This window comes from Podarcis liolepis (genome assembly GCF_965112155.1).
Source record: "Podarcis liolepis genome assembly, chromosome: 9".
Taxonomy (NCBI): Eukaryota; Metazoa; Chordata; class Lepidosauria; order Squamata; family Lacertidae; genus Podarcis; species Podarcis liolepis.
Window position 1 is genome coordinate 15,386,159 of NC_139564.1, and position 16,781 is coordinate 15,402,939.

The 16,781-nt window shown below is 46.2% G+C and overlaps 1 protein-coding gene across 6 annotated transcripts in view; it reads left to right on the top strand.

Moving 5' to 3' along the window:
- Positions 1-16,781, top strand: part of PTPN13 (protein tyrosine phosphatase non-receptor type 13) — a 161,852-nt gene that overhangs the window by 103,035 nt on the left and 42,036 nt on the right. For all 6 annotated transcript variants that reach the window (XM_083520397.1, XM_083520399.1, XM_083520398.1 and 3 more), the window contains 8 exons: positions 1,957-2,095; positions 5,145-5,297; positions 6,570-6,752; positions 8,830-8,992; positions 12,306-12,729; positions 14,017-14,114; positions 15,638-15,727; positions 16,118-16,225. In XM_083520397.1, coding sequence (XP_083376523.1) covers positions 1,957-2,095; positions 5,145-5,297; positions 6,570-6,752; positions 8,830-8,992; positions 12,306-12,729; positions 14,017-14,114; positions 15,638-15,727; positions 16,118-16,225 — 1,358 coding nt within the window. The remainder of the gene's footprint in view (positions 1-1,956; positions 2,096-5,144; positions 5,298-6,569; positions 6,753-8,829; positions 8,993-12,305; positions 12,730-14,016; positions 14,115-15,637; positions 15,728-16,117; positions 16,226-16,781) is intronic.

Genomic DNA, 16,781 nt, shown 5'->3' on the forward strand with positions numbered 1-16,781 from the left:
GTGCAGCCCATTGTGTAAATAATGTATATAAAGCAGATATTGTGGAGGAACTTCCATTCCTCCTCACCACTATGAGCTGAATGAAGAACATGAAATCCACTCTCGACTCCGAGTATATTTCATCTTGATTTGCCATTCTGGCTTGGAGGTCGAACATGAAGGCTGGAGAAACTCTTTTCAGCCTCCCACTGGTGGGCAGGGCCAGAGGCAAGAACGGGCAGAACAACTTCTATTTCGTTCCTTTCCCTTAGAAACAATAATGTTTGATGTACAATGGCTTGGCTACAAATTATAATAATTATAACATTGATTTAAATCTTGAGAATGTTTTCAGATCTTAAATTTCCTACAGTAGGCTGGTTTCTGCACACCCCTCTCTATCCTCCCATCAAAATAGGCAAGAGAGGTTGTCAGAGTCCTAGGGCACATTTCAGCTGCGCAAAAATACTCAGGATTCAATGCTAGGGGTGTGGCTTGGGGAGAGTTTTGAGGGCCGTATAGCGAGGCCTGGAGGGCCACACTTGACCCCCCCCAAGGCCTGAGGTTCCTTATGCCTGCCGTGCACCAGCCATAATTTGCTGCTGTGCTTTGCCCAAACATGGAAGTGGTAAAGTGAGCTCACAAAGAGATGGCATGAACACAAAATTTGTTCCCACTCCTCACAAGTTGTGGCCTGGAAGTTTGGAGGCATTATGTGTGAGTTGAGCCTACATTTTTGATGATGGGAACCCTAGTTGGGTAACTCACTGGACCCGGCTGATATCTGTTAAGCAGGTGGTTAAGATGCTTTCATTCCAACAAACGTTTAGTGCAGGGATGGGGCACCTCAGGTACTGAGGCTGAATGTGGCCCTTGAGACCCTTCTGTCTGGCCCTCGGGACTCTCCCAAAGCCACACACCCTCTTCAGCCACACCCTCTTCTCTCCAAGCCACCGCTCTCCAGCCCTATTTAATTCCTTGCTTGAGTTCTTTTGTCAGGCTAGGGTGCAGCCTTGAATTCTTGCTTGCCTGGATGGAAGATAGAGGGTGTGTGCATAGATTAACACTGATGTTCCATGCACTCTTGCTTCTGGCCCTTCCTACCCCTGGCAAGTGTCCCCCAGAAGGTTTCCTTCTAAAGGAAAGGGTCCCTCAAACTGGAAAAGCGTCCCCATCCATGTTCAATGCATTTTAACATTGCCTGTTGCAGATCTTGGTTTGTAGAAATGCACTCTTGTTTGAATTGCAATGAGATTTTTAATCATCGGTGGTGGGTGAGGTGTCCTCTTTAGAACCAAAAGGCAGTGTAAAAGTGTTCTTATAAATAAATACAGTATTGTTACTGTACAGTTCAGGGAAGTTTTTAGTGTGTGATGTTGTGTTGTGCTTTTACTGTTTTTTGTTGGGAGCCGCCCAGAGTGGCTGGGGCAACCCAGTCAGGCAGGCGGCATAATAATAATAGTAATTAATAATAATAATGATGATGATGTCATCAGAATGGAGCCTTACAGAGAAGACTGTGCGTTGATCAGCATACACTGATCTCCACGCGTAAAACAAATTCAAGCACAGGCGTCTAACTAAAAAAACCCACCCGATTCTTCTTCCATCCACACTTTTCCTTTTGGCGATCTTGGGACCCCTTTTTTGGCTGAAAGGGGGTATGCAAATAAATTCTAACAGTGTGTGATATTGGTAGAAGCTTCTCCCATCTCTTGACCATCTTCCATGCACATCTCTCTGGCTGTGTTCTATGAACTTGGTTACGCTAAAGTTACCAGACATCCCCGTTTCCTGGGGACAAGTCTCCGGATTTACTAATCAGTCCCCTGACAAAATCCATCTATTTAGTAGGAAGTTGAAAAGTGTCCCCGGATTTGTTGAAAAAAATCTGGTAATGTTAGGTTACACTCTAAAATGTGGGTTAGAGAAAGGACTGTGCTCAAGTGCCCCTTCTCCTTTTTCTTCTTCCACTAGGCATACTTTGACGTGCCATCAGTATTACCTGCAGTTAAGGAAAGATATCCTGGAGGAGAAGATGCACTGTGACGAAGAGACAGCCTTGCTGCTGGCCTCGTTGGCCCTCCAGGCAGAATATGGAGATTACCAGGCTGAAGTAAGGATCATCTTTCATTTGTGAGCAGCCTCCTGGTTCTGTTTTGCAGCTCTTTTTTATTTTTTATTTTTTTAATTTTAATTTTATTCAGGATTTTCTTGTTTTACAGAAGTGTAGTGCCTCGTATTTTTTTTTTCTCCCATGTAACATTTTTACAAATCCGTTTCATTTGTTGAGGCATTAGGGGGAGAAGAAAAGAAAAAAGAAAGGGGGGGTGGAGAGAGGGAAGATGGATAGGGGTGGGGTCGGGTGGCGGTGTTTCTATTATGTTTAATGTATGTAGAGTTTGGTGTCAGCGTTGCTTGTGTTGTTCCCTTGTGTTCCCTTGTGGTGGTGAGAGAGGTTGGGATTGGCCTATGGTGTGATTGTTCCCAAAATCCAACTATTCTGGACAACAGCCATACAAGAAATATGTAAAATAACTAAGCAAGTAATAGACATCACCCCAGAATTGGCCCTACTAAACATCTTCCAAGACAACAATGCCCATTTACACCACAAAGAACTCATAACCCACCTGCTCTCAGCACCCAGAAACACTGGAGAGACCTGTCAGGAGTTAGCATGGACCAATGGTACCAAATAGTATGGGAAACAGCCCTACTAGAAAAATTAACTAATAAACTGAAACTGACACGGGGACAAACAGAAGAAGACGCCTTCACCCCGGTATGGCTCCCCTTTATCACATACACAGCCCAACAGGACAGTGACAATAATCCACCAACAGCATACAAATCAATATGGCTAACCTGATCCAAAACACCCACCCACCTCACTCACACACAAAAACAAAGATCACCACAGCCAATCACAAGCAAACAATCAGACCCTGTTTTGCAGCTCTTGAGCCTGCTGTGTAGATCGATGCCTCTCAGTTGTTTTAGAATCTTGAAGGCTATATAAATGCAGATTTTTACTCGTTCGGTTGATCGGCTGTTTTGAAGTGCAGGGGGAAGAACGCAAACAAGCTTTCGGGAATGAACCGTGTGTTAGCCATAGAACTGAGGATTAGCAGCTAGAAAGTAGAGCTGGCTGCATTAGCACCTAGTGCTGAACCATGGTTTTGGTTGCAAGGGTGGCTAGCCTGCTGGCTGCATCCATCCTGTCAAGCATGCAGAAGGGACCTGCCGTGGTTGGCATCCCGTCTGTTTAGGGAGACAATGGAAGACTGCACCCAGGTAGAAGTCAAACTGTTGGAGAGTTACAGTGGCTGTAGAGACCAATAAAGGAGAGACCTCTTTTGTTGCAGCTGGGGCAGATGAAGGCATCCGGTTTTGCTGATGCAGAGACATCATGGCATTTTTTTCTCTCCGCACTCCTTCCAGCAGTCATTCCTCCTCTGGTCACTGCTGTAGATACGCAACCTGACTTTCTGAGCACAATTCAAAGTGTTGGTGCTGACCTTTAAAGCCCTAAACAGCCTCGGTCCAGTATACCTGAAGGAGCATCTCCACCCCCATCATTCTGCCCGGACACATTCTGTCCAGCGCCGAGGGCCTTCTGGTGGTTCCCTCGCTGCGAGAAGCCAGGTTACAGGGTACCAGGCAGAGGGCCTTCTCGGTAGTGGCACCCGCCCTGTGGACTGCCCTCCCACCAGATGTCAAAGTAAAAAACAACTACCAGACTTTTAGAAGACATCTAAAGGCAGGCCTGTTTAGGGAAGCTTTTAATGTTTAATAGATTATTGAATTTTAATATTCTGTTGAAAGCTGCCCAGAGTGGCTAGGGAAAGCCAGCCAGATGGGCGGGGTATAAATAATAAATTATTATTAATGACTTTCTGTCTCCGGGCACTATGGTCATCTGCAAGGGACTCCCACATGGCGGGTTTGATGTTGCCAGCCTTCATGTCACATTAACAGACATCCTTGTGATGCAGAGTTGGTCCGCCAGTAGGAAGCCAGCTCCCCATAGATCACATCCTTGGAGATCCTGCTGCCATCTTCCATTCTGCGAAAGCGACCCACCAACCGGGAGATAAAATCCCTGTTGTTTTGGAAGCAATGATCTTTAAGGTGCAGATTGGGGCCAGTGTCTTCTCCATTCAAGGCCTTGTAAGTCAAAGTGATCCAAATTGTTTGGGTCTTTAATTCAGTGCTAAAGGCACTGTTGATGTCACAGGAGGACAAACCTGAGGCCAGATCCAACTACTAGGACTACCATTTTGCAAATCAGATGTCGCTGACAGGATGGTTGGGAGGCAAGCCCAGAGCAGGTGTACGTGTGGAAACACAACATGCCATTTGAGGGTGGTCGATTATTCTGTATCTCCAAACCAGGATTGAACAAGTCCATCACCTCTGATGCTCAGGCACAGCTGGGTTGGACGATTCTGCTGCTAGAGGAAATACAGTGGTCAATCTCTTCTATTTAGGAGCATCCAGTTATTTGGCATTCTTATTTCTTGTGGCCCACTAGCAGTTCTCTCACTTTGCAGTGGCATACCTTGTCTTTCAGTTTAAACCAGGCTTCCTCAACCTCAGCCCTCCAGGTGTTTTTGGCCTACAACTCCCATGATCCCTAGCGAGGTGGACCAGTGGTCAGGGATGATGGGTACTGTAGTCTCAAAACATCTGGAGGGCCGAGTTTGAGGAAGCCTGGTTTAAAGGTAACTTCAATATGTCATCTTCACATAGGTCTTGAGCCAAGGGCAAGGAACCCTTATCTCTCCAGGGGTTGCCGAACTCTACAACTGCCATGCTTGCTGGGGCTGATGGGAGTTGTAGTTCAGCAACCTTTGGAAGGCCAACGTTTCCCTGCACCTGGTCTTGGGTCTTCTGAGGGTCAAGGTATGCATGAGGGTCAAGGGGGTTACATTTGCCACATTCTTCCCAGCTGGATTCTGTGCTTCTCGGTCAATGTTTTTATGAATAGGATCGCTGCTAGCAACTAGGGAGGTGTGTCACAGCGTTCCTCATCATCCACACCTCTGCTATTCTGGCGTTACCAGGGTAGCACATCATCCAGCCTGCAACCGGGTTGGGTCATGCCTGTGGATCCATAACTTGCCCTTATGCTTTTTCTTTCTTTCCCTCTTTTTCTGTAGGTGCATGGCCTATCCTATTTCAGAACGGAACACTATTTACCAGCTAGAGTGCTGGAAAATCTGGACCTGTCTAATGTGAAAGAAGAATTGCCAAAACTACATAGCAACTACGCAGGTGCTTCTGAAAAAGAGGCAGAACTTGAATTTCTGAAGGTTAGTACGGGAAGTCAAGCGTGGAGCCCACCACACTCGTTTTCATTAGAGGTTTCCAAGCAGATGAAACCCAAATGGTGAAAATAAGTTTGTAACGACGTTGGGGAACCTCAGGCTCTGAGAGCTCAGTGTGGCCCCCAGCTCTTTCTGTCTGCCCTTAGAATGCTCCCCATAGGTAAAGGTAAAGGGACCCCTGACCACTAGGTCCAGTCGTGACCGACTCTGCAGTTGCAGCGCTCATCTCGCTTTACTGGCCAAGGGAGCCGGCGTACAGCTTCCGGGTCATGTGGCCAGCATGACTAAGCTGCTTCTGGCGAACCAGAGCAGCACACGGAAACGCCATTTACCTTCCCGCTGGAGCGGTACCTATTTATCTACTTGCATTGGTGTACTTTCGAACTGCTAGGTTGGCAGGAGCAGGGACCGAGCAACGGGAGCTCACCCCGTCATGGGGATTCGAACCACCAACCTTCTGATCGGCAAGTCCTAGGCTCTGTGGTTTAAGCCACAGCACCACCCGCACTGAATGCTCCCCATAGCACACCCTATACTGGTCCTGCTCTTCGCCTTCCTCAATTTGCTTTTGAATGACTGGAACATGTGTCCCTGAGTGGTGCCAGTGCCACCTGGATGGAAAGAGGTGCGCATGTAAACCTCTGGCTTTTGTTTAGCAGAAACGCACCTTTCTGTACAAGGGTAAGGGTCACAATTGTTGCTCCGCCCACTTTTGCCTCTGGTCCTGCCCACAACTGGCATGTGGCCCCTGGAAGATTGCCCATGAGGCAATGTGGCCCTCAGGCTGGAAAAGGTTAAACACTCTTGAAGTATAGGAAAGCCACATCATACATTTCGGAAAATCCTTTCTGATTTTTGGTGACGTCTTACATGTAGGTTGCACCTGGCCAGAGGTAACCATAGCAATTACTTTTCAGAGTAACAGCCAAGAAATAAGATGTGTTTAAAATATGTGTTTATTTATTTATCTATTTGAAGTGATTTGTTGCAGATTCAATATGCATTCATTGGTGTGGAACTAAAGTCACACACACATACGTACAGTTTTGTTACTGAACATGATTAATGTACAATGTTGTATGTTCACATTTGTTTTTATGTGAAATGAGTAATGAAAACAAAGGGTGAATCTCATCGTAAGGTCACATTTTTCTTCTTTTGAACTGCACAATATCATTTTTACACTCATCAATGTCCTCAAATTAACTTTTCTCACAAACATTTCTCTCTTTCTGTGCCTCCTTTCTCATTGTGTAGATTTGCCAAAGGCTGACAGAATACGGCGTTCATTTCCACCGTGTGTTGCCAGAGAAAAAGTCTCAGACTGGGATTTTGCTGGGAGTTTGCCCCAAAGGAGTTCTCATTTTTGAGGTCCACAATGGAGCCCGCACACCTGTCCTCCGCTTCCCGTGGAGAGAAACAAAAAAAATATCCTTCAGCGTACGTTGGTAACATTTCCTCCTCCCACCTCCACCAGTACAATCACAGACTGGACAACTCCATGCCTGCCCACCCACCCACAAAACTCCAGTTACCGTATTGGCGTGAATATAAGACGCACCCACAAATAAGCTGCACCTTTAAAATTGAAGGAGGGAAAAGAAATAAAGACAATACCCGGGCTGCTTCTGGGGGGCGGGTTGCACTGCTTTGCTGGCGGCCTTCCCCCTCTTTCTGGCGGCTCAAGGGAGGCTTGGGAGTGGCAAGCGGGCTACGCACTGCTGCCACACGCCCCTGGGCTGCTCTGGGGGGGGGCACTGGCAAAGCGGCCTTGCTCCCCCCCCCAAGAGAACAGCCCGGGAGTGTGGGGCAATGGGGTGCAGCCCCCCTGCTGCTCCCAGCCCTCCCCAGAGCTGTTGGGGGGGAAAGGGAAGGTCTCAAATATAAGCCGCACTTTTAACTTTTCGCTGTCAGAATTTGGAGAAAAAGTATGGCTTACATTCAGGCCAATACGGTATCTACAGTGTCCACATGACAGCATGCCAGAAGGGAACAAGAGGAAGATACCGTGTGCTCCATAGTGTGTGGCAAATAGTTTAGTAATAGAAGCTAGATGAGCAACAAGCCAGGCCATATCATGCTGGAGAGGTTGAGGATATTTGCTAGCTGATCCGTCACTGTGCTGTTGGAGGCATCTCATCCACTGAAGACCGATAATGGAGTAGGAGGAACCTTATGGTACAGTCCTTCTGAGACTGTACCACTTCAGAATGCAAATGGGGGGGACGGACGGGGGTTGCATGCATAATTGCTTCCTTTCCGCCACTGCCAAAATTCTTCATGATAGGCATTTAGACTGACCTTTCTCTCCCCGCTAAGCTACCATTCTATATGCAGGGAAGCATTTTCTTTTAACAGGAGCTCTCAAACATACAGCCCCCCCCCTCTGTATTCTGAGGTGGCGGAGTCTTGTGAGGCTTGTGTCACATGGTGTGTGCTTTTTGCCCTGAATCTGTGGGTTGACTCTGACTCTCTAGTGTAAAGAGCAGAATCCAACTAATATTACAGCACTTTCGAATCCCATTTATTTCAAGCCATGGAGTTGAAAAGATGCTCAATTTAGTGTTACCTTTTAGTTCTTCCGTTCCTCATTCCGAGCACCAAATGGTGAATACTGAAAAACAATACCTGTGGGGCCAAATTACATGTGATGTTAAGTTTGTGTACTCATTTGGAGATTAGCCTCAGAGATGGGTGGGTAGGAGCAGGAATGTGTCACACGAAGGGGAGAGTAGTCTTTTCCCTGTACACTCCAGTCCCCCCCCCCCGGGGGGGGGAACCTGTTATTAGCATCAGTATAAGCTTCACTTCTGCAGCAAATAGCAGATTTGGAAAAAGAGGATTGGAGGAAAGGACTAAGAATCCCTCCAAACTGGTGTTTTACGCAACAGGTACTTTCTGCAACATGTCATCAACCCAAAAATTGTGGATTTATACTGGGCCCGTCCACACACCATTCCGCTTTATTTGTTGTTCTGAGATACTTCCCCAGGGTTGCCTCATTATTGCCATCTGGTGGGGCCCACATTCCCTGTGGCGCAACGAGAGTGGAACAAAACCCAGAACATTAGTGGTAGGAAATAGGAAAGGAATTCAGCAGTCACCAGCTGGGGAAAAAAGCAGTGTGTCCACGCTGAAACCTTTCCAGGTGGAAATGATACTGAAAGTGGAATTGCATATAACTGCCCTGATACAATCATGAGCACAAACCATCATGAATGCACAATAAAAAGGACCTCTGGAGGAGCGCTAAACCTCCACACCATGATCTTGATCTTGCTTGTCCTGCACTTTGAATACTTTCACATGCAGTATAACCCTTGCATAATATCTAGCTGAGCTGTAATTGCATTTTCTGCACCTCAGGTTTTGTAGTAATGTACAGTGTCGGTACAGCAGTCCAGTCAATTGTTTGCTTCTTGCAAGTTCTGTTCTTGAATAATGATTTGCATCACCCCAAAGCTGGAAAGTAGCTCATATATCTGTGTCTGCCTTTTACCTGTTTTTCCTGCTACAGAAGAGGAAGATAACTCTGCAGAACACATCTGATGGTATAAAACATGCCTTCCAAACTGACACCAGCAAGACCTGCCAGTACTTGCTGCAGCTTTGCTCTTCGCAGCATAAATTTCAGCTCCAGATGAGAGCCAGGCAAAGTAACCAAGATGCTCAGGAAATAGGTAAGCACAATGGCTGGTCCTGTCCTCTTGCTCCTCCTGCTGCTGCTGTTGCTAATCTGTATACAATCTCTGTGTTGGACCTCAGCTTGCAGAAGAGAGCTACAGTGGTACCTCAGGTTAAGAACTTAATTCGTTCTGGAGGTCCATTCTTAACCTGAAACTGTTCTTAACCTGAAGCACCACTTTAGCTAATGGGGCCTGCCATGCCGCCGCTGGGCGATTTCTGTTCTCATCCTGAAGCAAAGTTCTTAACCCGAGGTACTATTTCTGGGTTAGCAGAGTATGTAACCTGAAGTGTCTGTAACCTGAAGCATCTGTAACCTGAAGCATCTGTAACCCGAGGTACCACTGTACTCTGATTGGAAACAACAGCACTTAACTCAGATGTCCAAAAGCTTGCATTAGGTCCCCAGGCCAGGTACAAGGTTCTTGCATTAATTTAGAAGGCCCTTAACAACTTGGGGTGTTTGCATACAACTGTCATCATCTACAGCTATTAAATTTAATTGCTTAAAAAAATGTAAGAAGCAATAAATCATATATGGGCAAAAAAAATTAACATGAATGTTGACTGCTAATAATAATAATAATAGTTCTTGCCACCTGTGTATATAGTACACATTTGTTGTGAGAAGCTGACAAAGAGACAATAGCTCGGTGGAGACTGTTCAGCCCGTGGTGTCTGCCAGAAACCCAGCTAACAAGGTCTTACGGCTAAGGAGGAGGAGGATTAGTTACAAATGGAGAGATAATGGTTTCTTTCATGTAAAACCTTTGTAAGGCGAGTCTTGTGTACAGCGCTGGGCACTGAGCTTTAAATACAAGAGATTCAAATTCTTGAAAGAGTGCAAAAGAGGACTGGCAGAGATTAGACGAAGATTAAGTGTTACATCGAAAGGCTTCAAAGGGCTGAAGACATTTCATGCTAGATAAAAGAGAGAGACGACGCAATGAAAGGTGTGTGCTTTTGAAGAGCCTCGCGACACATCCCTCTGTATGCTCAATCAGAGGTTGAAGTCCCAAGGAAAGTATGCACAGGAGTTTTGGCCTCAGCCAGAAGTCCTGTCTGTCCCAAGAGTTTGGATTTGATATCCCGCTTTATCACTACCCTAAGGAGTCTCAAAGCGGCTAACATTCTCCTTTTCCTTCCTCCCCCACAACAAACACTCTGTGAGGTGAGTGGGGCTGAGAGACTTCAAAGAAGTGTGACTAGCCCAAGGTCACCCAGCAGCTGCATGTGGAGGAGCAGGGAAGCGAACCCAGTTCACCAGATAACGAGTCCACCTCTCTTAACCACTACAGGATGGCATTGTGAAGTTTGGTTACTTTAGGAGCGGGTGCTGAAAGCTCAGCTCAGATTTGGGGAGAGGGGTTTGGAGGCAAAACTGCTTTCCCTCCTTTTGCATTTCAGGAGACTTTGCAAATTTAGGTGTGGCAGTGTTCTGGAATCTTCTGGAGTTCTTGAAACTGCCATTTTACATCTCCCAGTGTACCCCATTCAGAGAATGGTAGCAGCCACAAAAGCATGGAAACACCTTTTTTTTGTAGCAGCCATCGCTAACCCTCCCTATTTAAAAAATAAACAAACCTTTGAGAGTGAGGCATTTGGGGTAATCTAAAATGGCAGCCTCTAGTCTAAAAGGGCAGGGGTGAAAAAACATGGAGAGGGCGTTCCAAAGGTGAGGTGCCACAACCCAAAATGCTCTGTTCCTTGTTTCCACCATTACTACCTCAAAAGAGAGAGCCAGTCAGAGCAGGTCCTCTGAAGAACATCTTAAACGTCAGACAGGCTGATGTGAGAGCAGATGGGCTTTCAGATACCTTGTCCCAAACCACTTAGAGCTTTGAAGATTCAGACTAGTGCTCTGAATTGTGCCAGACACAAATTAGCAACCGGTGTAGGTCTTTTAAGTACGGACAATGTAATTATTAGCATCACTGTTGTTTGTACTAGTGCACAGCCGAGCTATTGTATCAAGCATCCAATGTTCAGACAGGCTTTGACGGCAGCCCCTCTCCCCCTGGATTGTGGGGCCCAGTGACTGGTTTTTGTCCTGGAAAAAGACAGCTCCCACTGCTAAGTGCTATTTTTAAAACATTAACTCAGTGTATGTGTGTGCACATAGGGCTTTGTGTGCACCATGCATTTAAAGTGCATGGCATCCCTCTCCAAAAAATAACCCCAGGAAACTGTAGCTTACACCTCACAGAGCTACAGTTTCCAGCACCATTAACACACTGCAGTTACAAGGATTCATTTGGGGGAAGTCACACTCTTTAAGTCTGTATGCACCCTAAACATCACCACCCATCTACAGTTACTGTTGGATTGTGGCTTCTGAGTGTATTGAATTGGTAAACGTTGGAGCCCCGAAGAGCTTTAAGAGTCACAGCTGCCATATTTATTTCTTCTAGATTTCCCAGTCTACACAGAAGGCATTTTGAGGTGTGCTTCTTTTAATAATAATAATAATAAATTTTATTTATATCCTGCCCTCCCCAGCCGAAGCCGGGCTCAGGGCGGCTAGCAACAATAAAACAGTACAAAAGTACAGCAAAAACAACATTCTAAAATCATTCATTATAAAATTAATTAATTCAAGCCACTGGCAACCATTGGGCCAGAGCTCCGCGAAGATTGCTGAGGGAGGGAGTCAGGCTGTGCCCTGGCCAAAGGCCTGGTGGAACAGCTCTGTCTTGCAGGCCCTGCGGAAAGATGTCAAGTCCTGCAAGGCCCTGGTCTCTTGTGACAGAGTGTTCCACCAGATCGGAGCCACAGCCGAAAAAGCCCTGGCTCTAGTTGAGGCCAGCCTAACTTCTCTGTGGCCTGGAACCTTCAAGATGTTTTTATTTGAAGACCGTAAGTTTCTCTGTGGGGCATACCAGGAGAGGCGGTCCCGTAGGTACGAGGGTCCTAGGCCGTATAGGGCTTTAAAGGTTAAAACCAGCACCTTAAACCTGATCCTGTACTCCACCGGGAGCCAGTGCAGCTGGTATAGCACCGGGTGAATGTGATCTCGCAGCGAAGACCTCGTAAGGAGTCTCGCTGCAGCATTCTGCACCCGCTGGAGTTTCTGGGTCAGTCTCAAGGGCAGCCCCACGTAGAGCGAGTTACAATAATCCAGTCTGGAGGTGACCGTCGCGTGGATCACAGTGGCTAGGTCAGGGCGAGAGAGGTAAGGAGCCAACTGCTTAGCTTGGCAGAGATGGAAAAATGCCGCCTTTGTTATAGCTGCAATCTGCGCCTCCATGGAAAGGGAGGTGTCTCCATGGAAAGGGAAAATGCATAAACCAGTTTTCCATTTCCTTGCAGAGAGAGCATCATTTAGGAGCCTCAACCTCCACACGGATTCTGTCAAAGGGTTCAACATGGGGCGTGCCATCAGCACCGGCAGCCTGGCCAGCAGCACACTGAACAGGCTCGCGGTCCGGCCGTTGTCGGTGCAAGCGGATATTCTCAAGAAGCTCTCCTACTCTGAACTCTCCCTCTTCCAGTCTGCCCAGAGCTGTTCCAGGGACAAAAACGAGAAGCTGCCCTGGGAGGAAAGGCCCAGAATCATGAGCAAATCCTTTCACGACCTGACCCAGAGCCAGGTGTCTGTCAGTCCGCGTCGGAAAAACGTTATCACCCCCGTGGACGCCTCTTCGCGGAGAATGGAGGAAATGATGGGGAAGATCTTTCAGCAGGTGCCAAAATCTGATGCCGAATTAGCGACTGGAGGAGCAAAGCTCAACAAGTAAGGATCTCTTTTACGGACTGGTTTTAACATGGCCGTTCCCATAGGAAGTACATCCCTTTGAAGGTGCTCTGTGTAATGTTTAAAGCAGAAATTGATATCATGTGGCCCACCACATGCTGTGGGACTCCTATCAGCCTCTGCCACCTTGGCCCGTCAGTCAGGGGTTGGTGGAAGTTGTGATCCATCAATATCTGAAGGGCCACAGGTTTCCCACCCCTGGTTTAAAGTCTCTCTTGCATAGCCTGAAACACAGGCAGTGCCACCTGTGCGGAGTGAAATCACTGTGTGCATCTGGGACAAAGCATGGGATAAGAGGCTTTTCATTTTTGCACTTGCCACTGCCATAGGTTAAGCATTTCTCAGTGGCATTTGCATGGAGGTTGCAGCATTTAAAGTGGTCTTTTTTTCTGTTGCTGTCCTCATGGCAAACTTTAGTTAACGTATGTACACCGTTTTTAGGGAGGGTGGTTACCATTGCCACAGAAGTTCTCCAAGTCCTCTCTTGTATTTACAGCATTTCCTAATGCCCTGCAGTCAATAGCTGGGATTATTGGGCTATATTAAACAGCTGGTGTCTTCAGGCCAAAAGTAAGCAGAGATCCATTTTTAGAATTGTTTTGAATCGAAAGTGAATTCCTGAGCATTTTTGCAGCACTTTCACCTTGTTATACAGTGGTACCTCCATATAAGTTCGCCCCGTCCAGCGTCCATTTCAGTGGACGTCCGCGGCAAACCCGGAAGTACCAGAACAGGTTACTTCCAGGTTTGCTGCTTGTGCAGAAGCGCTAAATTGTGCTATGCGCAGAAGCGCAAACCGCTCTGCATGCGTGCTCAGAGTGGCAGTTTGTCGAGCGTACTTTTCGTCGAGCGTCCAGGACTCAAAACAAGGTACCACTGTATTTTCCTAAGCTTTTTACAGTTCAGTGACCCACTCCTCAGATGTCAGGGGCCACCGTCTGTTAGGACGTACTGCAGTTTTGCAAAACGGCAGGATTCGTTTTCATTTCCTCATCCTAAAATCTCTTTGCGGCCAGCTGTTTCATACTTATTCCCATGGAGCTCTGATTCTACACGCACAGAACAAACATCTCCATGTTCACTGATTTCCACTGGTGCATTCTTAACGCCCAGATGTGGTGCTACCTTTACACCAGTTTGTGTTTTGTTTGTCATGTTTATATCATTATTATTTTTTTACTTTTTCCTTTGTTCCCTTCTATGTTCTGTTTTCCTCTCCACTCCCCTTTCACTGCTTCTCTTTCGCCGTTTCCCAACCACCTTTAGTTCACACTCTCATGCAGGTTTAAATTCCAGCCTAGAAAGAAGGAAAAATGAATCTGATTCTTCATCCGCTGAAGACACTGGCCAAGCCTATGTTGTAGGTCAGCATTGTTTGATTCAGTACTTTTTTACAATAAAATTTAGACCTTGTGACTGGATTTTTAAAGGTCCATTAGTAATTAACTTGAACCGTGTACAGACTTAATCCTGGGATAGCTCAGTGGGTAGAGCATGAGACTCTTAATCTCAAGATCGTGGGTTTGAGCCCCACGTTGGGTGAAAGAAAGATTCCTGTTTTGCAGGGCATTGCACTAGGTGACCCTCGTGGTCCCTTCCACCTCTGCAATTCTGTGATTCTATACTGTCATTTTTGGTGATACTGATTCCCTCCTCCCCTCACTGAAGCACTTAAGTACCACAGCTCCTCTTTATAAAAAGCAGATAGCTTGTTCCTAGATAAACATTGCAACAGGAACAGTTGCACTGCAATGGTTAGGAATGTAAGAAGCTGTCTTGATAACCAATTGGACAACTGGGCTGTCTAGCGCAGTGTTGCCAACACTGACTGGCAGTGGCACTCCAAAATCTCCAGCCCTACTTGGAGATGTCGGGGATTGAACCTGGAGCCTTTTGCGTGCAGAGCATGTGGCTCTCCCACTGAGCTATGAGTCCTTTAAAAGAGAGAGAGATCAGGGGACTTCACACACAGGTCCAGTCACTCATCTTGTGCCCCTGTTTAATATAGTTCCACTATATTATGGAATCTCCTGCCAACCTAGCAGTTCGAAAGCACATCAAAGTGCAAGTAGATAAATAGGTACCACTCTGGCGGGAAGGTAAACGGCGTTTCCATGCGCTGCTCTGGTTCGCCAGAAGCGGCTTAGTCATGCTGGCCACATGACCTGGAAGCCAATAAAGCGAGATGAGCACCGCAACCCCAGAGTCGTCCACGACTGGACCTAATGGTCAGGGGTACCTTTACCTTTATATTATGGACTATTGTGAAAGCAGGCCCATGCAGAGCTGGTCTGAGGCCCAGGGCAGGAGTCTTGTTAAAATAAAGTTAGAAAATCTTGGCATGACAGTGAAAGTCTAGCAGCAGGGATGGGCTGGCCGGCTTAGCCCTTCAGGGCCCGGGGCAAGTTGACCCAGCTGCCCTCCCCATGCATGGGCCTGGCTAGTTCTTCCACTACATGAAGCCCCTGTAGCATGGCATCACTTCCAGAACCATAAGTTGTCTTGCATGAGGAATATCTGACTCTGGAAGACCCCGCAAAGGCGATGAGTTAGATGGAATCTGCATGCATTAATGTACACATATTCAAAATGGGGGCTGATTGCTTTGTGGAGATAAAATTGTTAAATGTTCATCAGATGGCATATCCTAGAGGATGTGTTTCATGTAGGAAGGAGAAGAACTTCCTTTCCCCAAAATGTTGAAGCCGTGTTGAGCCCTATCATTAATGCCCCTCTTGAGATGCAAGAAGAGCTGTTTTTAATTACAAAGCAAATTCAAGTGAAGGTTGACTTGAAAGGTTTCAAGTCCTTCGTGTTGTGTCATGTTCCAAGAAATAAATATACCCTGCTGTATCTCAGTGGCTTCCCCACCTCCCTTTCCCTACAGATGTTCTACAAATGAAGCAGAATCCACTGTTGTTGCCAGAAAGGGAGATCAGCTTGGTAAACTTGAAAAAAGATGAGAAGTATGGCTTAGGTGAGTTGATGTCACTTTGAAAGTCATAGGTAATGACAGAAATGAACAAAAATCGAGCATACCGCTTGATTAGGTGGAGCAGGTTGTGGTGGAGTTCAGTCTGGAAGATGCCTTTGTTTTTGAATGAAATGTCCCCAGGTTTAGAAAGCTATCAGATATTGGAACAGACTTAACACTTGTTGATATAAAGTCATCAGCATGGTGTTATGTCCTACCTAACTCTATCTCTAGATTCCCCATTGGGGTAAACTGACCATTATCCTTATCTAAGATATTGGAGGACACCCAATATGAAATTCTTAGTAAACCATGGTCAATGGGTCTCTGAAAATCTCATGAAACGTTGCCATGAATGTTTTACAAAATTTACTAAATGACTGCTTTAAACAGGGTTTCAGATCACTGGTGGGGAGAAAACTGGAAAGCTTGACCTCGGGATTTTCATTCACTCGATAACTCCTGGAGGACCAGCAGATTTGCAGGGATCGCTAAAACCAGGTAAATCTTAGGCTTGCTACTGTATGTTGAAAGAAAGCAGTAGAAATACTGCCAGAATATTAAAAACACTGACTTGAAAAAACAAATATAATGAACAAAAGTTACTGCATATGTATTAATGTTGAAATACTGAATGTTGCCATTGGCAATGACATTAGAAGTGATTGGAAGACACGCTTGCTGCTAATTTTGGAAAATGAAATGCATTGAATGGCCCTATCAGGCAATTACACTTTTTATGTAGGCGAGCTATATTGCTAACCGTCTGCAATTGATGGCTGCCTGTTGTTTGGTTTGTTAGTTTATAGCTTAACAGCTCATCTTGGAAAAATAAAGTTTCAGTGCTTCTTATCAGGACCAAACTAGACAGTGATGTGAGAGAGATCCATTATTCTTTCTCTCCCTTTGTTGAAACACCTCTTGGAGTGGGGTCTAATTTGCTTGGGGAAACATTGTAGGGGGTGGGTATTATCTCCTGTCTCCCTCCCTCCCCAGAACCAATGGGGCTAATAATAGCAACTTCAGAAGGGCGCTGTGTAGATCAGGGGAAGAGACA